The 19758-nt window shown below is 46.8% G+C and overlaps 1 protein-coding gene across 1 annotated transcript in view; it reads left to right on the forward strand.

The window, feature by feature from the left end:
• LOC132207714 (utrophin-like) overlaps positions 1 to 18358 on the forward strand; it is a 114422-nt gene extending 96064 nt beyond the window's left edge. The window contains exons 4-5 of the mRNA XM_059643607.1: positions 11881 to 12001; positions 18215 to 18358. Of these exons, the coding sequence (XP_059499590.1) occupies positions 11881 to 11923 (43 nt within the window). The 3' untranslated portion in view covers positions 11924 to 12001; positions 18215 to 18358. The remainder of the gene's footprint in view (positions 1 to 11880; positions 12002 to 18214) is intronic.
• The last annotated feature ends 1400 nt before the right edge of the window (positions 18359 to 19758 follow it).

The following is a 19758-nucleotide window of genomic DNA, read 5'->3' on the forward strand; positions in this document are numbered from 1 at the left end:
GGAAAGGATCAGCAACCACGGCTAACAAGATAAGTCAGGGACAGGATGAAAGCAAAAGAAAAAGCATAAAATGTGTTGTGGTTAGTGGGAAGCCAGTGGATTGGGAAGCCTTTCGAAAACTCGCGGCGGACATGTAAAAAGGCAATAAGGGGGAAGATGATGAAATTTGAGGGCAATATTAATGAGGGTAATATGGAAAAAAATTGCATGAGTTTTTTTCAGCTAGAAAAGGTATGAGAAAGGCAAGAGTACAAATAAAGAGAACAAAGAAAATTACAGCACAGGAACAGGCCCTTCGGCCCTCCGAGCCTGCTCCGATCGAGATCCTCTGTCTAACCTGTCACCTATTTTCGAAGGGTCTGTGTCCATTTGCTCCCTGCCTATCCATGTACCTGTCCATAAGACCATAAGACATAGGAGTGGAAGTAAGGCCATTCGGCCCATCAAGTCCACTCCGCCATTTCAGTCATGGCTGATGGGCATTTCAACACCACTTGCCTGCACTCTCCCCATAGCCCTTGATTCCTTTTGAGATCAAGAAGTTGTCGATGTCTGCCTTGAAGGCATCCAACGTCCTGGCCTCCATGCACTCTGCGGCAATGAATTCCACAAGACCACCACTCTCTGGCTGAAGAAATGTCGTCTCATTTCAGTTTTAAATTTACCCCCTCTAATTTTAAGGCTGTGCCCACGTGTCCAAGTCTCCCCGCCTAGCGGAAACAACTTCCTAGCGTCCACTCCTTCTAAACCATACATTATCTTGCAAGTTTCTATTAGATCTCCCCTCAACCTTCCAAACTCTAACGAGGACTATCCCAGGATCCTTAGCCGTTCATCATACGTTAAACCTACCATTCCAGGGATCATCCGTGTGAATCTCCGCCGGACATGCTCCAGGGCTAGTATGTCCTTCCTGAGGTTCAAAATTGGACACAGTATTCTAAATGGGGCCTAACTAGAGCCTTCTAAAGCCTCAGAAGCACATCGCTGCTTTTATATTCCAACTCTCTTGAGATAAACAACAACATTACGTTCGCTTTCTTAATTACGGACTCGACCTTCAAGTTAACTTGTAGACAATCCTGGACCAACACTTCCAGATCCCTTGGCACTTCTGACTTGCGAATTTTCTCACCATTTAGAAAATAGTCCATGCCTGTATTCTTTTTTCCAAAGTGCAAAACCTCACATTTACTCACATTGAATTTCATCAGCCATTTCCTGGGTCACTCTCCTAAACTGTCTACATCTTTCTGCAGCTTCCCCACCTCCTCAGTACGACCTGACTGTCCACCTATCTTCGTATCATCGGCAAACTTCGCCAGAATGCCCGCAGCCCCTTCATCCAGATCATTAATATATAAGGTGAACAGATGTGGCCCCAACACTGAACCCTGCGGGACACCGCTCGTCACCGGTTGCCATTCTGAAAAAGAGCCTTTTATCCCAACTCTCTGCCTTCTGTCAGACAGCCAGTCCTCAATCCAAGCCAGTAGCTCACCTTGAACACCATGGGCCCTCACCTTGCTCAGCAGCGTCCTGTGAGGCACTGTATCAAAGGCCTTTTGGAAGTCTAGATAGATAACATCTACTGGGATTCCCTGGTTTAACATACTTGTTACCTCTTCAAAGAATTCTAATAGGCACGACGTCCCCTGACTAAATCCATGCTGACTTGTTTTAATCTGACCCTGCACTTCCAGGAATTTAGAAATCTCATCCTTGACAATGGATTCTAGAATTTTACCAACTACTGAGGTTAGGCTAATCGGCCTGTAATTTTCCATCTTTTGCCTTGATCCTTTCTTAAACAAGTGAGTTACAACAGCAATTTTCCAATCATCTGGGACTTTCCCTGACTCCAGTGACTTTTGAAAGATCACGAACAATGCCTCCGCGATTTCCTCAGCCACCTCCCACAGAACTCTAGGATGTAGCCCATCGGGGCCAGGAGATTTATCAATTTTTAGACCCTTTAGGTTTTCTAGCACTTTCTCTTTTGAAATGCCTACCGTACTCAACTCTGCCCCCTGACTCTCCCTAATTGTTGGCATACTACTCATGTCTTCCACTGTGAAGACTGACACAAAGTACTTATTGAGTTCTTCAGCTATTCCCTGATCTCCCATTACTAGCCTTCCAGCATCAATTTGGAGCGGCCCAATATCTACTTTGGCCTCTCATTTGTTTCTTGTGTATTGAATGAAGCTTTGACTATCATTTCTAATATTACTAGCTAGCCTACCTTCAAAATGATCTTCTCCTTCCTTGTTGCTCTCTTTGTTATCCTCTGTCTGTTTTAGTAGCCTTCCCAATCTTCTGATTTCCCAGTGCTCTTGGCCACTTTATAGGCTGTCTCTTTTTCTTTGATATATTTCCTGACTTCCTTTGTCAGCCATGGCTGTCTAATCCCACCCCAGATAATCTTTGTTTTCTTTGGCATGAACCTCTGTACTCTGTCCTCAGTAACACGTATAAACTCCTGCCATTGTTGGTCTACTGTCTTCCCCGCTAGGCTCTGCTTCCAGTCGATCTTCGTCAATTCCCCTCTCATGCCCCTGTAATTACCTTTATTTAACTGGAATACCAGTCCATCCGATTTTGCCTTCTCTCTTTCAAACTGCAGACCGAACTCTCCCATATTATGATCACTGCCTCCTAAGTGTTCCCTCACTTTCAGATCTTTTATAAAGTCTGGCTCAGTGCATAGCACCAAGTCCAGAATAGCCTGTTCCCTTCTGGGCTCCATCACAAGCTGTTCCAAAAAGCCATCCTGCAAACATTCCATGAACTCTTTTGCTTTGGATCCACCAGCAACATTATTCACCCAATCCACCTGCATGTTGAAGTCCCCCATGATCACCGTGACCTTGCCTTTCTGACGTGCCCTATTTATTTCTTGGTGCATCTTGCGCCCCTCATCCTGATCACTGTTAGGAGGTGTGTACATAACTCCCATTATAGTTTTTTTTGCCTTTGTGGTTCCTCAATTCCACCCACATAGACTCCACATCTTCCGACCCTATGTCATTTAGTGCCGTAGATCTCATTCCATTCTTAACGAACAAGGGAACCCCACCCGCTCTGCCCACCTCCCTCTCTTTTCGATATGTTGTGAATCCTTGGATGTTTAACTGCCAGTCCTGAGCTCCCTGCAACCATGTCTCTGTGCTGCCTACCACATCATAATCATTCAAGAGGATTTGTGCTGTTAATTCATCTACTTTGTTGCGAATGCTAAGAGCATTTAGATGAAGTGTCTTAATGCAAGCTTTCTTATCAATATGAGAGAGGTTGGACATGCCAAGATGCCTTAAGTTATCCTTCCTTTTTGCTGTATTCCTAGTCTGCCTCGAGCTTAAATCCACCTGTACACATGCTATCCTGTTGCTTATCTTTCCATTTAACTCCATACTCCCTGTCTCTTTCACTTTCCCTTCCCCCCGACTCACGAGTTTAAAGTCTGACTGACCACCCTATTCATCTTTTTTGCTGGAACACTGGTTCCAGATCGGTTCAGGTGGAGACTGTCCCGATGGTACAGATCCCCCCCGGTTCCAAAACTGATGCCAATGCCCCATGAAATGGAATCCCTCTTTCCCACACCAATTCCTTCGCCACATGTTTACTTCCCTAACTTTCTTTTCCCTTTGCCAATTGGCACGTGGCTCGGGCAGTAATCCAGAGATTATGACCCTTGAGGACCTGTACTTCAATTTCTTTCCTCGTGTTTCATAATCCCTGAGCAGGACCTCTACCCGAGCTTTGCCTATGATGTTAGTCCCAACGTGGACCACAACAACCGGATCTTCCCCCTCCTGCTCCAATATCCTTTCAACCCGGTCGGAGATGTCTCGCACCCTGGCACCGGGCAGGCAACACACCGTGAGGGACGCCCGATGCAGTTTGCACAGGATACTATCTGTCCCTCTAATTATAGAATCCCTGATAACAACTACCTGTCTTTTTGCTCCCCCCGTCTTGAATGACCTTGTGCGCCACGGTGCCATGGTCAGCTGGCTCATCCTGTCCACAGTCCTTTTCCTCAACCGTACAGGGAGCAACAATCTCATACCTGTTGCAGGTATCTGTCCAGATATATCTGAAAAGACGCTAATGTGTCTGCGTCTACCAGCTCCGCTGGCACCGCGTTCCAGGCACCCACCACCCTCTGTGTATAGAACTTTCCACGCCTATCTCCCTTAAACTTTCCTCCTCTCACTCTGAACTCATGACCCCTAGTAATTGAGTCCCCCACTCTGGGGAATAAGCTTCTTGCTATCCACCCTGTCTCTCCCCTCATGATTTTGTAGACCTCAATCAGGTACCCCCAATCTCCATCTTTCTCATGAAAATAATCCTAATCTACTCAACCTCTCTTCATAGCTAGCACCCTCCATACCAGGCAACATCCTGGTGAACCTCCGCTGCACCCTGCCCAAAGCGTCCACGTCCTTTTGGTAACGTACACAGTACTCTAAATGTGGCTGAACCAAAGTCTTATACAACAGTACATGACCTGCCAACTCTTGTACTCAGTACCCCGTCCGATGAAGGAAAGCATGCCGTATGCCTTCTTGACCACCCTCTTCACCTGGCTTGCCACCTCCAGGGAACAATGGACCTGAACACCCAGGTCTCTCTGTTCATCAATTTTCCCTAGGACTTTACCATTTACTGTATAGTTCGCCCTTGAATTAGATCTTCCAAAATGCATCACCTCACATTTGCCCGGATCGAACTCCATCTGCCATTTATCTGCCACACTCTGCAGTCTGTCTATATTCTGCTGTAATCTCTGACAGTCCCCCTCACTATCTGCTGCTCCACCAATCTTAGTGTCATCTGCAAACTTGCTGATCAGACCACCTACACCTTCCTCCAAATCATTTACGTATATCACAAACAACAGTGGTCCCAGCACAGAACCTTGTGGAACACCACTGGTCACAGGTCTCCAATTTGAGAAACTCCTTACTACCGCTACTCTCTGTCTCCTGTTGCCGAGCCCATTTTTTTTTTATCCATCGAGCGAGCACACCCTGGACCCCATGCGACTTCACTTTCTCCATCAGCCTGCCATGGGGAACCTTATCAAACACCTTCCTGAAGTCCATGTAAATGACATCTACAGCCTTTCCCTTTCAATCAACTTTGTCACGTCGTCAAAGAATTCTATTAAGTTGGTTAGACATGACCTTCCCTGCACAAAACCATGTTGCCTATCACTGATAAGCTGATTTGCTTCCAAATGGGAACAGATCCTATCCCTCAGTATCTTCTCCAGTAGCTTCCCGACCACTGACGTCAGGCTCACTGGTCAATAATTACCTGGGTTATCCTTGCTAACCTTCTTAAACAAGGCGACAACATGAGCAAGTCTCCAGTCCTCCGGGACCTCACCCGTGTCTAAGGATGCTGCAAAGATATCTGTTAAGGCCCCGGCTATTTCCTGTCTCGCTTCCCTCAATAACCTGGTATAGATCCCCACCTTAATGCCTTTTTGGAGACCCAACACTTCATCCTTCCTTGTGTCAACTTGACCTGGAGTAAGCAAACATCTATCCCTCACATCACCATCTGTCATGTCCCTCCCCTTGATGAATACCGATGCAAAGTATTTGTTAAGAATGTCAAGATAATACAATGTGAGGCTGGATGAACACAGCAGGCCAAGCAGCATCTCAGGAGCTTTTGTGCTCCTGAGATGCTGCTTGGCCTGCTATGTTCATCCAGCCTCACATTGTATTATCTTGGAATTCTCCAGCATCTGCAGTTCCCATTATCTCTGTTAAGAATGTCACCCATTTTCTCTGACTCAGTGCATAATGTTGCTTCTTTGTCCTTAAGTGGGCCAATCCTTCCTCTAGTTACCCTCTTGCTCTTTATATATGAATAAAAGGCTTTGGGATTTTCCTTAACCATGTTTGCCAGCAATATCTCATGTCTTCTCTTAGCCCTCTTCATCCCTCGTTTCAGATGCGCTCGAAATTCCCCGTGTTCTTCCAAAGATTCATCTCTCTTCAGTCGCCTGGACCTAATCTATGCTTCCTTTTTCCTCTTGGCTAGTCTCACAATTTCATCTGTCACCCATGGTTCCCTCATCTTGCCTTTTCTGTTCCTCATTTTCACAGGAACATGTCCTGCACGCTAATCAAACTCTCTTTAAAAGCCTCCCACATATCAAATGTGGATTTACCTTCAAACAGTTTCTCCCAATCTAAATTCCCCAGATGCTGCCAAATCTTGGTATAGTTGGCCTTCCCCCAGTTTAGAACTCTTCCTTTAGGACCACTGCCATCCTTGTCGATGAGTATTGTAAAACTTAGGGAATTGTGGTCGCTATTTCCAAAGTCACTCCCTGCTGTAATTTCAACCATCTGGCTGGGTTCATTCCCCAGCACCAGGTCCAGTATGGCCCCTTCCCGAGTTGGACTACATACACACTGCTCTTGAAAACCCTCCTGGACACACCTTACAAATCCTGCTCCATCTTGACCCCTAACACTAAGTGAATCCCAGTCAATGTTGGGAAAATTAAAATCTCCCATCACCACCACCCTGTTTCTCCAACACCTTTCCATTATCTGTTTACATATTTGTACCTCTATCTCACGCTCGCTGTTGGGAGGCCTGTAGTACAGCCCCAGCATTGTTACTGCATCCTTCCTATTTCTGAGTTCTACCCATATTGCCTCAATGCTTGAGCCCTCCATGGGGCCCTCCTTCAGTACAGCTGTGATATCGTCTTCGACCAGTATTGCAACTGACATTAAAAAGTAGCAGTAGATCACTGGAAAAGGAGGCTGAAGAATCAGTATGAGGAATGAAGAAATGGAAGAGGAACTGAACAGGTACTTTGTATCAGTCTTCATGGTGGAAAACACCAATCGCATACTAGAACTTTGAGAGTTAGGGGCAGTGGTGAATTTCATAGCCATAACTAAGGAAAAGGTGCTCGGGAAGCAGAAAAGTCTGAAGGTGGACCAATCACCCCTGGACCAGATGGACTGTACTGCAGAGTTCTGAAGGAGATAGCTGAGGAAATTGTTGAGGCATTAGTGGTGATCTTTCAGGAATCACTGGAGATAGGGAGGATCTCAGGGATTTGGAAAATGGCTAAAGCAACACCCCTGTTTATGAAAAGAGAGAGGCAGAAGAAGGAAAATTATAGGCCAGTTATCCTGACCTCAATCATTGGTAAGATTTTAGAGTCCATTATTAAGGATGAGATTGCAGAGACCTTGGAAGTACATGACAAAATCGGGCTGAATCAGCACAGCTTCATCGAGGGGAAGTTATACTTGACAAATCTGTTAGAATTCTTTGAGTAGAAAGTGAGCAAGTTAGACAAAAGGAAGCCAGTGAATGTGATTTGTTTGGATTTCCAGAACGCTGTTGAGAAGGTACCAAATAAGATGAGAACCCATAGTGTTTTAGCAAGGTACTGCCATCGATAGAGCATTGGCTGACTGTCAGAAGGCAGAGAGTGTAGATAAAGGGGTCTTTTACAGGATGGCAGCTGGTGACTAGTGGAGTCCTGCAGGGATCAGTGTTGGGACCACAACAGTTCACGTTATACCTTAATGATATGTACGAAGCAACTGAGACATTGTTGCTGAGTTTACAGTCGACACAGTGACAGATGGAGGGACAGATAGCAGTGAGGAAGTTGAAGAAGGACTTGCATAGGCTCGGAGACTGGGCAAAGAAGTGGCAGACAGAGACTGTGTGGGACACTGTGAGGTTATGTGCTTTGGTAGGCAAAATGGAGGCGTAGATTATTTTCTAAATGAGAACGGGCATTTGAGGTCTGAAGCACAACTGTCCCTCGTTGCCCTTGAGAAGGTAGCAGTTAGTTTCCTTCTTGAACTGCTGAAAGTACATTTGCTGTTGGTAGATACAATGTCATTAGGGAGGGAATTTTGGATTTTGACCCAGCATGTTACCAGCTGAGCCTGAACATTGTCCAGTTCACTCTGCACAAAATAACCCTTTTTACCCCTGGAATTAACATCATGAACGTTCTGAGAACTGCTGTTGTAAGCATATCCTCACTTAATAGACCAAAACTGTACACTGTGCTCCTTGAGTGGCGTCACCAATGTCTTGTGTGGAAAGATTTTCACTCCTTCCCTCCTTGAAATAAAGATTTGCACCTCACGTGCCTTCTAAAATATATGCTGTGCATAGAAGCTAAATTTTTGTGCTTCATGTACGCCTTTTGGAAATCCAAATTAACGACATCTGCTAATTTCGCTTCAACGACCCGGTTTGTTGAAGAATTAGAATTCCTTGAAGTAGAAACTCAAATGGATTCACCATATTTTTAAATTTATCCTTTTCACTTAACTTATCAAATCTGCCTGAATATGATCTAAATGGTTTGCTGCTGCCTTCTCAATAATAAATTCTAGCAATTTCCCAATGACAAACTTTAGACGAAGTAAATTCGTACTTCGCTGCATTCTGCTGGGATCTTTCCACAATCTAGAAAAGATTACAGCCAATACATCCATTTGGGCAGCACGGTGACTCAGTGGTTAGCTCTTCAGCCTCACAGCGCCAGGGCCCGGGTTCGACTCCAGCCTTGGGTAACTGTCTGTGCGGAGTTTGCACATTCTCCCTGTGTCTGCATGGGTTTGCTCCATGTGCTCCAATTTCCTCCCGCAGTCCAAAGATGTGCAGGCGAGGTGGATCGGCCATGCTGAATTGCCCATCGTGTTCAGTGGTGTTTGGGTTATAGGGGTGGGGTGGGATGCTGCAAGGGGCGATGTGGACTTGTTGGGCTGTCGGACCTGTTTCCACACTGTAGGGAACCTAATTTAATCTCATCTCTGCAGTCAACTCTTATAATCCTCCATGTTATCATCTAATTTAGTCTGAAGGGATGCCTGAGAACTAACGAAGTGAGGGAACAGGTTTTATGTCTGTATTAATTGAGGATGAATTGAGTGTGAGTTGGTTGTATAAATATGGGAGCTAGTAATTAGGGGTTGAAGTTTATGGAGTATTATTAAAAGAAATAAAGCTCTGATGGTACGATGTGGGGTTGGACTCTTTGCATACCTGGGATCCAAGTCTTTAGGTCCCAGGGAACCTGTTAACTTCATCTTCTCAGTTTTCCTCAATGTTTCCTTGAGGATTTCCTTCTCCCTTTCGCTCCCTACTTGTCGCCCATTGATATTTTTTGTATGTTTTCTACTGTGAAATCAGATGGAAAATATTGGTTCAAAGCTTGTGCCATTACCCTCATTTCCCATCATGAATTCCCCAGTCTCACCCTCTCATGAGCCATTATTCACTGTCTTTACTCTTTTCCTTTTGATACACTTGTGGAAGCCTTTACTGTATTTATATTAATGTCTCCCTCATTATTACTTTGGTCATCTTTTGTTCACATCTGAAACATTTCCAGTTCCACAATTTTCCAATCTTTCTTTCAATTTATACTATCTTTAACTTTCTTAGATAGCAACAGATGGCACCATGGTGCATTCTAGCTGTCCGTCCTTTCATTCTAAATTGACAATATTTTTGTTCAGAGTTATGAAATATCCCCTGAAACATCTGCCATTGTTTCTCTATGGTCTTACCTTTTAAACTATTTTCCCAGTTCAACTCTGCCTTTATACTCCTGAATTATCTTCAATGAAAGTTTAAGATATTAAACAGTTTCAGACCGAATTCTCAACCTCGTCCTTGATGTAAAATTCTACCACATCCTGATCATTCTTACCCAGAGAATCCTATACTATTGATGAGTTGTATCTCAAAACATACTATCAGGTCTAAAATATCTTAATCCCTGCTTGGTTCCAGTGGTACAGTTTTAAGACTCCAAATGCATTCTGTGAATATATGCTGAGGGGTAGATAACTGCTCTTAACATCAAGGTGCCATTCAACCAAATATGACATCAAGGAGCCGTCGCAAAGCTGCAGTCAGTAAGAATCAGGTGAAAAACCCTCTGCTGGCTGGAACCTTACCATAAAGCAAGTGGTTGTGGTTGTTGGAAGTCAGTTGCCCCAACTCCAAAGCATCACTGCGGGGGTTACGTAAATTTGTGCCCTGAGCTCAACCATCTTCAACTATTTGATCAAATGCCATCCCTCCGTCAGAAGGTCGTACGTGGGGATGTTCTCAGTTGATTGTGCAATGTTCAGCACCACTCATAGCTCCTCAGATGCTGAAGTAGTCCATGTCCACGGAACATAACTAGTTTTGAGCTGAAGAGAAGCAAGTGGTAGTTGTGCTGTGCAAGTTACAGGCAATGAACGTCACCATTAAGGAGAATCTAACCATTGCCCCATGACTTCCACTCCTTTACTGCCAATATGCTGAGGCTTATCAGGTTTCCAGAAACTGAATTGGACCAAACTTATAATTATTGTGACGACAAGAGCAGGTCAGAGGTTAAGAATTCTGCAGTGAATAATGAGCCCCCTGTCCACCATCTATCAAGCCCAAGTCAGGAATGTAATCTCCACTGGTCAGGACTGGTGCAGCTCCGTCAACACTCAGGAAGCTTGAACCATATGGGACAAAGCAGCCTGTTGGATTGGTACCCCACCCACCACCTTCAACATCTGTTCTATCATCACTGATGTATAATTAGTGCCCCATGCAAGTTTCCCTCCAAGCCACACACACTATCCTGACTCGGAACGATATCACTGTTCATTAATAGTCATTGAGTTAAGATTCTGGAGCTTCTTTCTGAACAGCACTGCTCTAAGGACTGCAGTTATTCAAGAAGGCAGCTCACCACCACCTTCTCCAGGGTAATTGGGCTTAGCCAGCAACATCCACATCCCGTGAATAAAAAAGAATCTTCCAGACTACCTGTGCCAATTGAATTCACAGTTTATTGTAACATCTTTCTGACAAGATCCCATTACTTCTTGGTCTATAGCCTCTCTGCTATCCTGGACTGTATCTTCTGTCAGGGGATCTATGAATCTGAAACTGTCACAGCCGTGACTTCTTTCCTTTGCTGCTCCTTATCTCTACCCAAACTGATTCTATATTTTGCCTGGGAGCCAGTTAGCTCAGTTGGCTGGTTTGTAATTCAGAATGATACCAACAGCATGGGATCCTACACTGTCTGAAGTTACAATGAAGGAGTCTCCTTCTCAACCTGTCTCCTCATCTGAGGTGTGGTAACCTTCAATTTAAACCACCTCCAGTTATCTCTCTCGACTGTGAGAGCAGACCTGTGGTCCCATCTGGGACTATAGTGACTTTGAATCTCCAAACCAAGATAATTTCTCACCAATGTATTGATCTCATCTTTGACACAGTACAGAAAACCAAAAAAATTAAACCCAATGAGATGAATTTTGGATCACTGGATTACATGGCAAAATTGGACAAAAAAATGCACTATCGTTAAAATAATTAGCAGTTCAACCAGAAAGGCCACTAATGTGAATCCTGGATCTGTGCATCATTTGAAATGACTTAATTGTATAGTTCTAGTATTTGGCCACAAGATGGAGAATTCTTCTCAGGTGATGTTGTAGCCAGAAGATAGAAAGATGACAGAAATGTTTGGAGAGATATGGGCCAAGCACAGGCAGGTGGAACTAGTTCAGTTTGGGATTGTGATCAGCATAGACTGGTTGGACCAAAGGATCTGTTTTCATGCTGTCTGACTCTATGAAACTGAAGCTTAATAGTCTGAAACTCACATTCAGACATATCTAACTTTATCATAATCTTACAGAAAGATAGCCGACTTTATCCCTCAGAGTTGCAGACTCTTCAATTTTACATCTTCAAAGACATTTAGCAGGGAGAGCATGGATTATCGAGTGAGTTGAGTCGATTGGTTCATTGTTAATTCTGAACTAAATTTGATTTATTTTACATTTTTAGACAACATCAGGTGAAGATGTGCGTGATTTCACCAAGGTGCTGAAAAATAAGTTCAGATCAAAGAAATACTTGGCCAAGCATCCTCGTTTGGGTTATTTCCCAGTACAAACAGTCCTAGAAGGTGAGAACCTTGAGATGTAAGTTTATTGATGTGAGATTTACTAATGTATCAATGCCCATTTGGGAGTTGACAAATATTGCAGCATTATTCATTCTGCAGCTTAGCAGGAGAGTGAGGTTGTCCATTTGCGCATATGTCAGACATACACAATACAAAAACAAGGGGGGCTTAATGATATCATTGGTCCTCTCGCCTTCAAAACAGTGTAGTTACTCAGAGAGTGCATCTGCTGAGGACTTGTTGATACTGTCACTAACGTGCAACCTTCCTTGATATCTTTCTCTGTCCTCCAGTTCTGTCTTTAAAAACGACAATCAATTCCCCGCTCCTCAAAAGAAAAGAACCTTTGGCTGAACAGAGAACAAAGAACAGTACAGGCCCTTCGGCCCACGATGTTGTGCCGACCTATGATCCCACTAAGATCAAGCTACCCTGCATACCCTTCATTTTACTGTCCTTCATGTGCCTATCCAAGAGTCGCTTAAAAGTCTCTAAATGTATCTGACTCCATTACCACTGCCAGCAGTGCATTCCACACACCCGCCACTCTCTGTGTAAAGAACTTAGCTCTGACATCTCCCCTCCTCCTTCCTCCAGTCACCTTAAAATTTCTCCCCCTCGTAATAGTTATTTCTGCTCTGGGAAAAAATCTCTGACTATCCACTCCAGCTATGCCTCTCATCATCTTGTGTACCTCAATCAAGTCACCTCTCATTCTTCTTTGCTCCAATGAAAAAAGTCCTCGCCCCCGAACCCTTTCTCCTAAGACCTGCCATCCATTCCATGCAGCATCCTGCTAACTCTCTTCTACACCCTCACTAAAGCTTCCACATCCTCCCTGTAATGAAGCAACCAGAACTGAAGGCAATATTCCAAGCGCTGCTCCATCCCCACGAACTAATGCTCGATTCCAAATCCCTTTCCTCTTGATGCTTTAAATTCATTGCTGTCTTTCGTGTAATTTCATATTTGAATTCACTGGATCAACTTGCCCCTGCATTCCTGAGACGGTCACAGCGACTTCCCCCCGGCAGTCCTGTCCCGCTCACAGTGACTTCTACCAGCAGTCCTGATCCGCCCGAAGTGACTTCTCCCCGCAGCCCTGACCCGCTCACAGGGACTGGCCCCCGCAGCCCTGACCCGCTCACAGACTGGCCCTTGCAGCCCTGACCCGCTCACAGGGACTGGCCCCCGCAGCCCTGACCCGCTCACAGGGACTGGCCCCCGCAGCCCTGACCCGCTCACAGGGACTGGCCCCCGCAGCCCTGACCCGCTCACAGGGACTGGCCCCCGCAGCCCTGACCCGCTCACAGGGACTGGCCCCCGCAGCCCTGACCCGCTCACAGGGACTGGCCCCCGCAGCCCTGACCCGCTCACAGGGACTGGCCCCCGCAGCCCTGACCCGCTCACAGGGACTGGCCCCCGCAGCCCTGACCCGCTCACAGGGACTGGCCCCCGCAGCCCTGTCCCGCTCACAGGGACTGGCCCCCGCGGCCCTGACTTGCTCACAGGGACTGGCCCCCGCAGCCCTGACCCACTCACAGTGACTGGCCCCCGCGGCCCTGACCCGCTCACAGCGTACTGCCCCCCGCAGCCGTGTCCCGCTCACAGCGTGCTGCCCCCCGCAGCCGTGTCCCGCTCACAGCGGACTGGGCCCCGCAGCCCTGTCCCGCTCACAGGGACTGGGCCCGGAAGCCCTGTCCCGCTTACAGCGTACTTCCCCCCGCAGCCGTGTCCTGCTCACAGCGTACTGCCCCCCGCAGCCGTGTCCGGCTCACAGCGTACTGCCCCCCGCAGCCGTGTCCTGCTCACCGCGTACTGCCCCCCGCAGCCATGTCCCGCTCACAGGGACAGGCCCCCGTAGCCCTGACCCGCTCACACGGACTGGCCCCCGCAGCACTGACCCGCTCACAGGGACTGAACCCCGCAGCCGTGTCCCGCTCACAGGGACTGGACCCCGCAGCCCTGACCCGTTGAGAGGGACTGGCCCCCGCAGCCGTGTCCCGCTCACAGGGACATGCCCCCGCAGCCCAGACCCGCTCGCATCGACTTGCCCCCCGCAGTCCTCTCCTGCTCACAGCGACTTGCCCCCCGCAGTCCAGTCCCGCTCACCGCCTACTGCACCCCGCAAACCTTTCCCGCTCACTGAGACTGGGCCCCGAAGCCCTGTCCCGCTCACAGCGTACTTCCCCCCGCAGCCGTGTCCTGCTCACAGCGTACTTCCCCCCGCAGCCGTGTCCTGCTCACAGCGTACTGCCCCCCGCAGCCGTGTCCCGCTCACAGCGTACTGCCCCCCGCAGCCGTGTCCTGCTCACCGCGTACTGCCCCCCGCAGCCATGTCCCGCTCACAGGGACAGGCCCCCGTAGCCCTGACCCGCTCACAGGGACTGGCCCCCGCAGCACTGACCCGCTCACAGGGACTGAACCCCGCAGTCCTGTCCCGCTCACCGCGTACTGCCCCCCACAGCTGTGTCCCGCTCACAGATACTGCCCCCTGCAGCCGTGTCCCGCTCACAGCGGACTGGGCCCCGCAGCCCTTTCCCGCTCACAGGGACTTGCCCCCCGCAGTCCTGACCCGCTCACAGCGACTTGCCCCCCGCAGTCCTAACCCGCTCACAGCGACTTGCCCCCCGCAGTCCTGTCCCGCTCACCGCGTACTGCCCCCCACAGCCCTGTCCCGCTCAAAGGGACTGGGCCCCGCAGTGCTGTCCCGCTCACAGGGACTGGCCCCCGCAGCCCTGACCCGCTCACAGGGACTGGCCCCCGCAGCCCTGACCCGCTCACAGGGACTGGCCCCCGATCCCTGACCCGCTCACAGCGAATTGCCCCCTGCAGTCCTGTCGCGCTCAGTGGGACTGGCCCCCGCAGCCCTGTCCCGCTGACAGGGATTTGCCCCTGCAGCCCTGACCCACTCACTGTGACTTGCCCCCGCAGCCCTGACCTGCTCACAGCGACTTGCCCCTCCTTCCTGACCTGCTCACAGGCACTTGTCCGCTCCGTCGTAACCCGCTCACAACGACTTATCCCCTCTGTCCTGACCCGCTGACAGCGTCTTGCCTCCCATCCCTCTTAGACAGGTCACCCCTTGCTCAGAAACGGTCCCAATTATCCATGAACCAGAAACCCTCCCCCCTGTGCCAGCTCCTTAACCATGCATTCATCTCACCTATCTTTCTATGACTTAGCTCACTAAGATGTGGCACTCATGGCAACCCATAAATTATTACCCTCTCGGTCCTGCCTTTCAGCCTCTTTGCTAACTCCTTGCACATAGTCCGCAGGATGTCATCCCTCTTTCTGCCGATGTCATTGGTACCAACGTGCACCGTGGCCTCTGGCTGCTCACCCTCCCCTTTTAGAATTTGTTGCAACCACTCAGAGATGTCCTTGACCTTGCACCAGGGAAGCAACACGCAGCCCTGGTGTCTCAAATGTGGCAACAGAATCTATGCCCCCAACGAATGAGTCTCCAACCACACTCGCTCACTTGGATTTGCCTTACTCTGTCCCACAGCAGGGTGGTTTGCACTATGGACCTGGCTACTGCTGATTATATAACTGACCCAGTTTAGTTTCAGATCAGTGTTAACCTTGGTTTAGTGGATAGCCAAGCACCTCAGTAGTCTACAATACAGGAGAAATGCATTCTTAAGCTGACAGATTCTGTGACAGTCAAGGACAAGCACTGAATTGTTCTGACCTCATTTCCAACACCTGGCCCGTAGCCTTGCATGGCTTGGATTGCACTTGCACATTTAAAAAAAAATAAATGTAACGATGATGTGAGGGTAAGGACATGGAATTTTTTTGATATGGCCATATTCTCTCTTGTTGGAGCTGATTGCTGCTTAGCACTTGTATGGTGCAAATGTAACTTATCCTTTCTCAGGCCAAGCCTGATCGTTGTCCAATTCTCACTGTATTTTCTCATCGTTGACTTAATGTTGGTTCGGCCCAACAGTGTTGTACATACCCTGCCTATTCTGAAACTCTGTCACTTAATATTAAGTCTAATAAAGACAAGTATCCAATCTGCCTTCCAAACCACTTCAACGACCTGGTCCATTACATTGTGGGATCAACAGGCATACACATCAAGATCCTGAGATCCCTCTGATCATTGGTGCTTGTGAGGTCCCTATGATTCATCATGGGCTCCAAGATCTGATTGTGCTGTGTCACCTCATCCTTATCCCGTTTGTCCTAACATGAAATAATGTTCTCAAACGCTTCTCAAAAATTATTCCCAATCCTACTTTTTGTAATCATGATACAAGTGAGCATAAAACTTGGAACACGACGGCAACAGGAATGTGCCCTTTGGCCCACCATGTTGGGCCAAACATGACAACAAATGAAATAATCCCTTCTGCCTGTCCTTGATCCATAGTCCTCCATTCCTTGCATATTCGTGCACGGAACTAAAAGTCCCTTTTAAATGCTTTCATCGTATCTGCATCCACTACCACCCCGGGCAATGTATTCCACACTTTTAACATGCTCAGTGTGAAATATTTGCCCCTCACATCTCTTTTGAACTTCCCCCCTCTCAGCGTAAATGCATGCCCCCTAATAGTGGACACTTCAACTCCGGGGGAGAAGTTTTCTGACCGTTTGCTGTATTGAAATATCTCCTAATTTTATAGACTTCTATCAAGCCTGCCCTCAGCTTCTACTGCCCCAGAGAAAACGAAGAGTTTTTCCAGCTCCTCCCTCTCGTTCATACCCTCTATTCCAGTCAGCATGCTGGTAAATCTCTTCTGCACCCTGTCCAAAGCCTGCACATCCTAAGTGTAATGTGGCGGCCAGAATTGGATGCAATACTTTGTGTGGTCTCAACAAAGTCTTGTAAAGCTGCAGTGTGACATCCTGACTCTTGCACTGAGTTCCCCTTTGAATAAAGGCAAGCATGCGATATGCCTTCTTGACCACCCAGCTACTTGTGTGGCTACTGTCAGGGAGTTATGGTCTAGGACCCCAAGATCCCTCTGGACATCACTGCTGTTTGGGGTTCTGCCATTAACTGTGTATCCCTTTCCTTAACACTTGGTCTCCTAAAATGTAACACCTCATGCCTGCCCAGATTAAATTCCATCGGCCATTTCTCCGCTCGTGTTTGCAATTGGTCTGTATCTTGCTGTGTCCTTTGACAACCTTCCATGCTGTCCACAAGTCCACTGGTCCTTATATCATCTGCAAACTTAGTAATCCCCAATCTACATTTGCCACCAAGTCATTTACATATATCACAAACAGCAGAAGTCACATCGATGCGGAACACCACTCATCACTGAGCTGCAGCCAGAAAAACAGCTTTCCACCACTGAGACGGCAAGAACTGTAGATGCTGGAATCAGAGTTAACCAAGTGTGGAGCTGGAGGAACGCAGCAGGTCAGGCAGCATCAGAGGAAAAGGAAAGCTGACATTGTTGATGCTGCCTGGCCTGCTGTGTTCCTCCAGCCCTATACTGTGTGATCTTTGTTAGCCTTCCACCGCGACCGTCTGCCTTATATGGGCAGGCCAAGTCACCATGGATCTCATGGATCTTAATCTTCTGGATGAGCATACCATGAGGGACCTTGTTGAAAACGTTCGTAAAATCCATGTATATGCTATCAACTGTTCTACCCGAATTGATCACCCTTGTCACCTCCTTGAAAACTTCAACTGACTTGGTAAGACATAACCTGCCCCGCATAATGCCATGCTGGCTGTCCCTTATTAGCCCATACCTTTGAGACATGAGACACTCACCAGTCTGTAGTTTCCTGGAAAGTCCCTGTTTTCCTGCTTGAACAGAGGAACGACTTTATCCACTCACCAGTCTCCGCAACCCCTCCAGTGCCTGGCAAGGATATCAGATCCTGTTGAAAGTGGTGTGTTGATGCATTTGTGTCATGATTGTGTTTTGTTTGAGCCCTAACATTGAAAGCAGTGTAAGAATGTCTTTGTGCAGCAGGCGAGGTGTGATGAGACTGAGCCTTCATACAATTGCAAGATGTTGAAAATTTGCCATTATTTATGAAAACAGTGATAAATTTCCATGATCAACATTTCTGTTACACTGCGATGATTATCCCGTGGCATGTAAAATCAGAAAGATACGATAAAATGAGACTGGGTCATATGCAGGGAGAATGTTTGCCTTTCATGTCTACAGAAGTAGTGAAATATTTCCATGAAGCTAAAAGTCACTTTTCCGTTCATTGAAGGACACAATCATCGCCTTGGAAGCTTCATCACGATACTACTTTGCATTTCTGAAGAGGGAAGAAGAAATCAACATGCAAATTCAATTCCATGGTTTTGGAAGTCCCTTTGAGAACACGATTCATTTGCGCCGGCATAATGCTCTGACCAAGAAAGAATTGAAGGTGAGTTTGTAGTTTGGAAGATCGCAGCAATTTATGCATCAACTTCTTCATCGATAATGTTCCATTGCTTTCAAACTGCATTTTCCTCTCTGCAAGATAATAACTGTTAGAACAAGCAACAGCATCGGTAGATGGTCTATGGGGAATGCAATGTTACAAAACCCGATCCATTCAACAACATATTTCAGATAAGTCAACAAATTAAATATTCCAGCACAGGATAAAACAAGGAGGATGAGAATGAGGAGGCAATAGCTCTGATGACAAAAGAACAGAAATTTACCTTTATCCATTCGAGCAAAAAAGCAGGCACACAAAGAAATAATCATCTAAGAATGCACGTGTGCAACGGAGGCTACAGGGGGGCTAAGAATGCCGAATTGTTGTCATGCGTATTGCTGAAAGGATGATTGAAACAGAATCTGTGGTCAATTTGTTGAAATACAGATGATGCATCTCAGGATGTTGGAGGAAGAACATTTATGGACTGAGGCAAATTGTATTGCCCTTTTCAGGAGTTATTAGGTTCATAATGAATTGAAAGACTTCCTTCTGTGCTGAAAGCTTTAGTTTAGTTGCAGCTGAATCACAATTTCTGTTCCTGGTAGTATTTAGCAAACTGTTAAAAGTGAATGTCACTGCACAGAATTCCAAATATGACTCCAATCAGTAGAGAAAATATCCAAGGGGATATGTATCCTCTCATGTTGAACAGCGCACCTACAGATACAATGGAGGCACTGATGATAATCTTCCAAGAATCCTTAGATTGTGGAAAATTCTCAGAGGATTGAAAGATTGTGAACAGAACACCATTATTACAAAGATACTTGGACAAAGTAGTAAGCATGTATTGCCAATTTAGGTCAACCTGGGTAGATGTTCATGCCTGCAATGAAAGATGAAATAACAGGGTACTTAGTGTGCTATAACATCCTACAGAGTTAACATCCTTTTATAAAGGGGAAATAATACTTGACAAACTTGCTACAGTGCTTTGAGAAGGAAACAAACATTACTGATGAAGGACCACCAGTTGATGTCGTACATTGAGATTTCAAAAAAGCATTTGATAAGGTGCAGCTCATAAGGTGTCTCAAAAGAAAAGAGCCCATGTGTTCAAGGGTAGTATGTTCGGATGGACAGAGGACTGCATCGTAAATAGAAGTAGAGACGTAGCAGCAGGATGGTAACTTACAAGTCATGTACGGCCACAGAGCGAATGCTGCGGAGGCCGAACACCTCATGTTGACTGGGTTGATTTGAGAAATGGCAGAGGGGATTGCTATGCTTATGAAAGTTGGGCAGGCAGGGACTACATTCATTGGCGTTTATAAGATTGAAAAAAATCTTATTTTTTCAACATGTAAGATTCTTAAGAG

This window comes from Stegostoma tigrinum, unplaced genomic scaffold, assembly GCF_030684315.1.
Source record: "Stegostoma tigrinum isolate sSteTig4 unplaced genomic scaffold, sSteTig4.hap1 scaffold_130, whole genome shotgun sequence".
Lineage (NCBI taxonomy): Eukaryota > Metazoa > Chordata > Chondrichthyes > Orectolobiformes > Stegostomatidae > Stegostoma > Stegostoma tigrinum.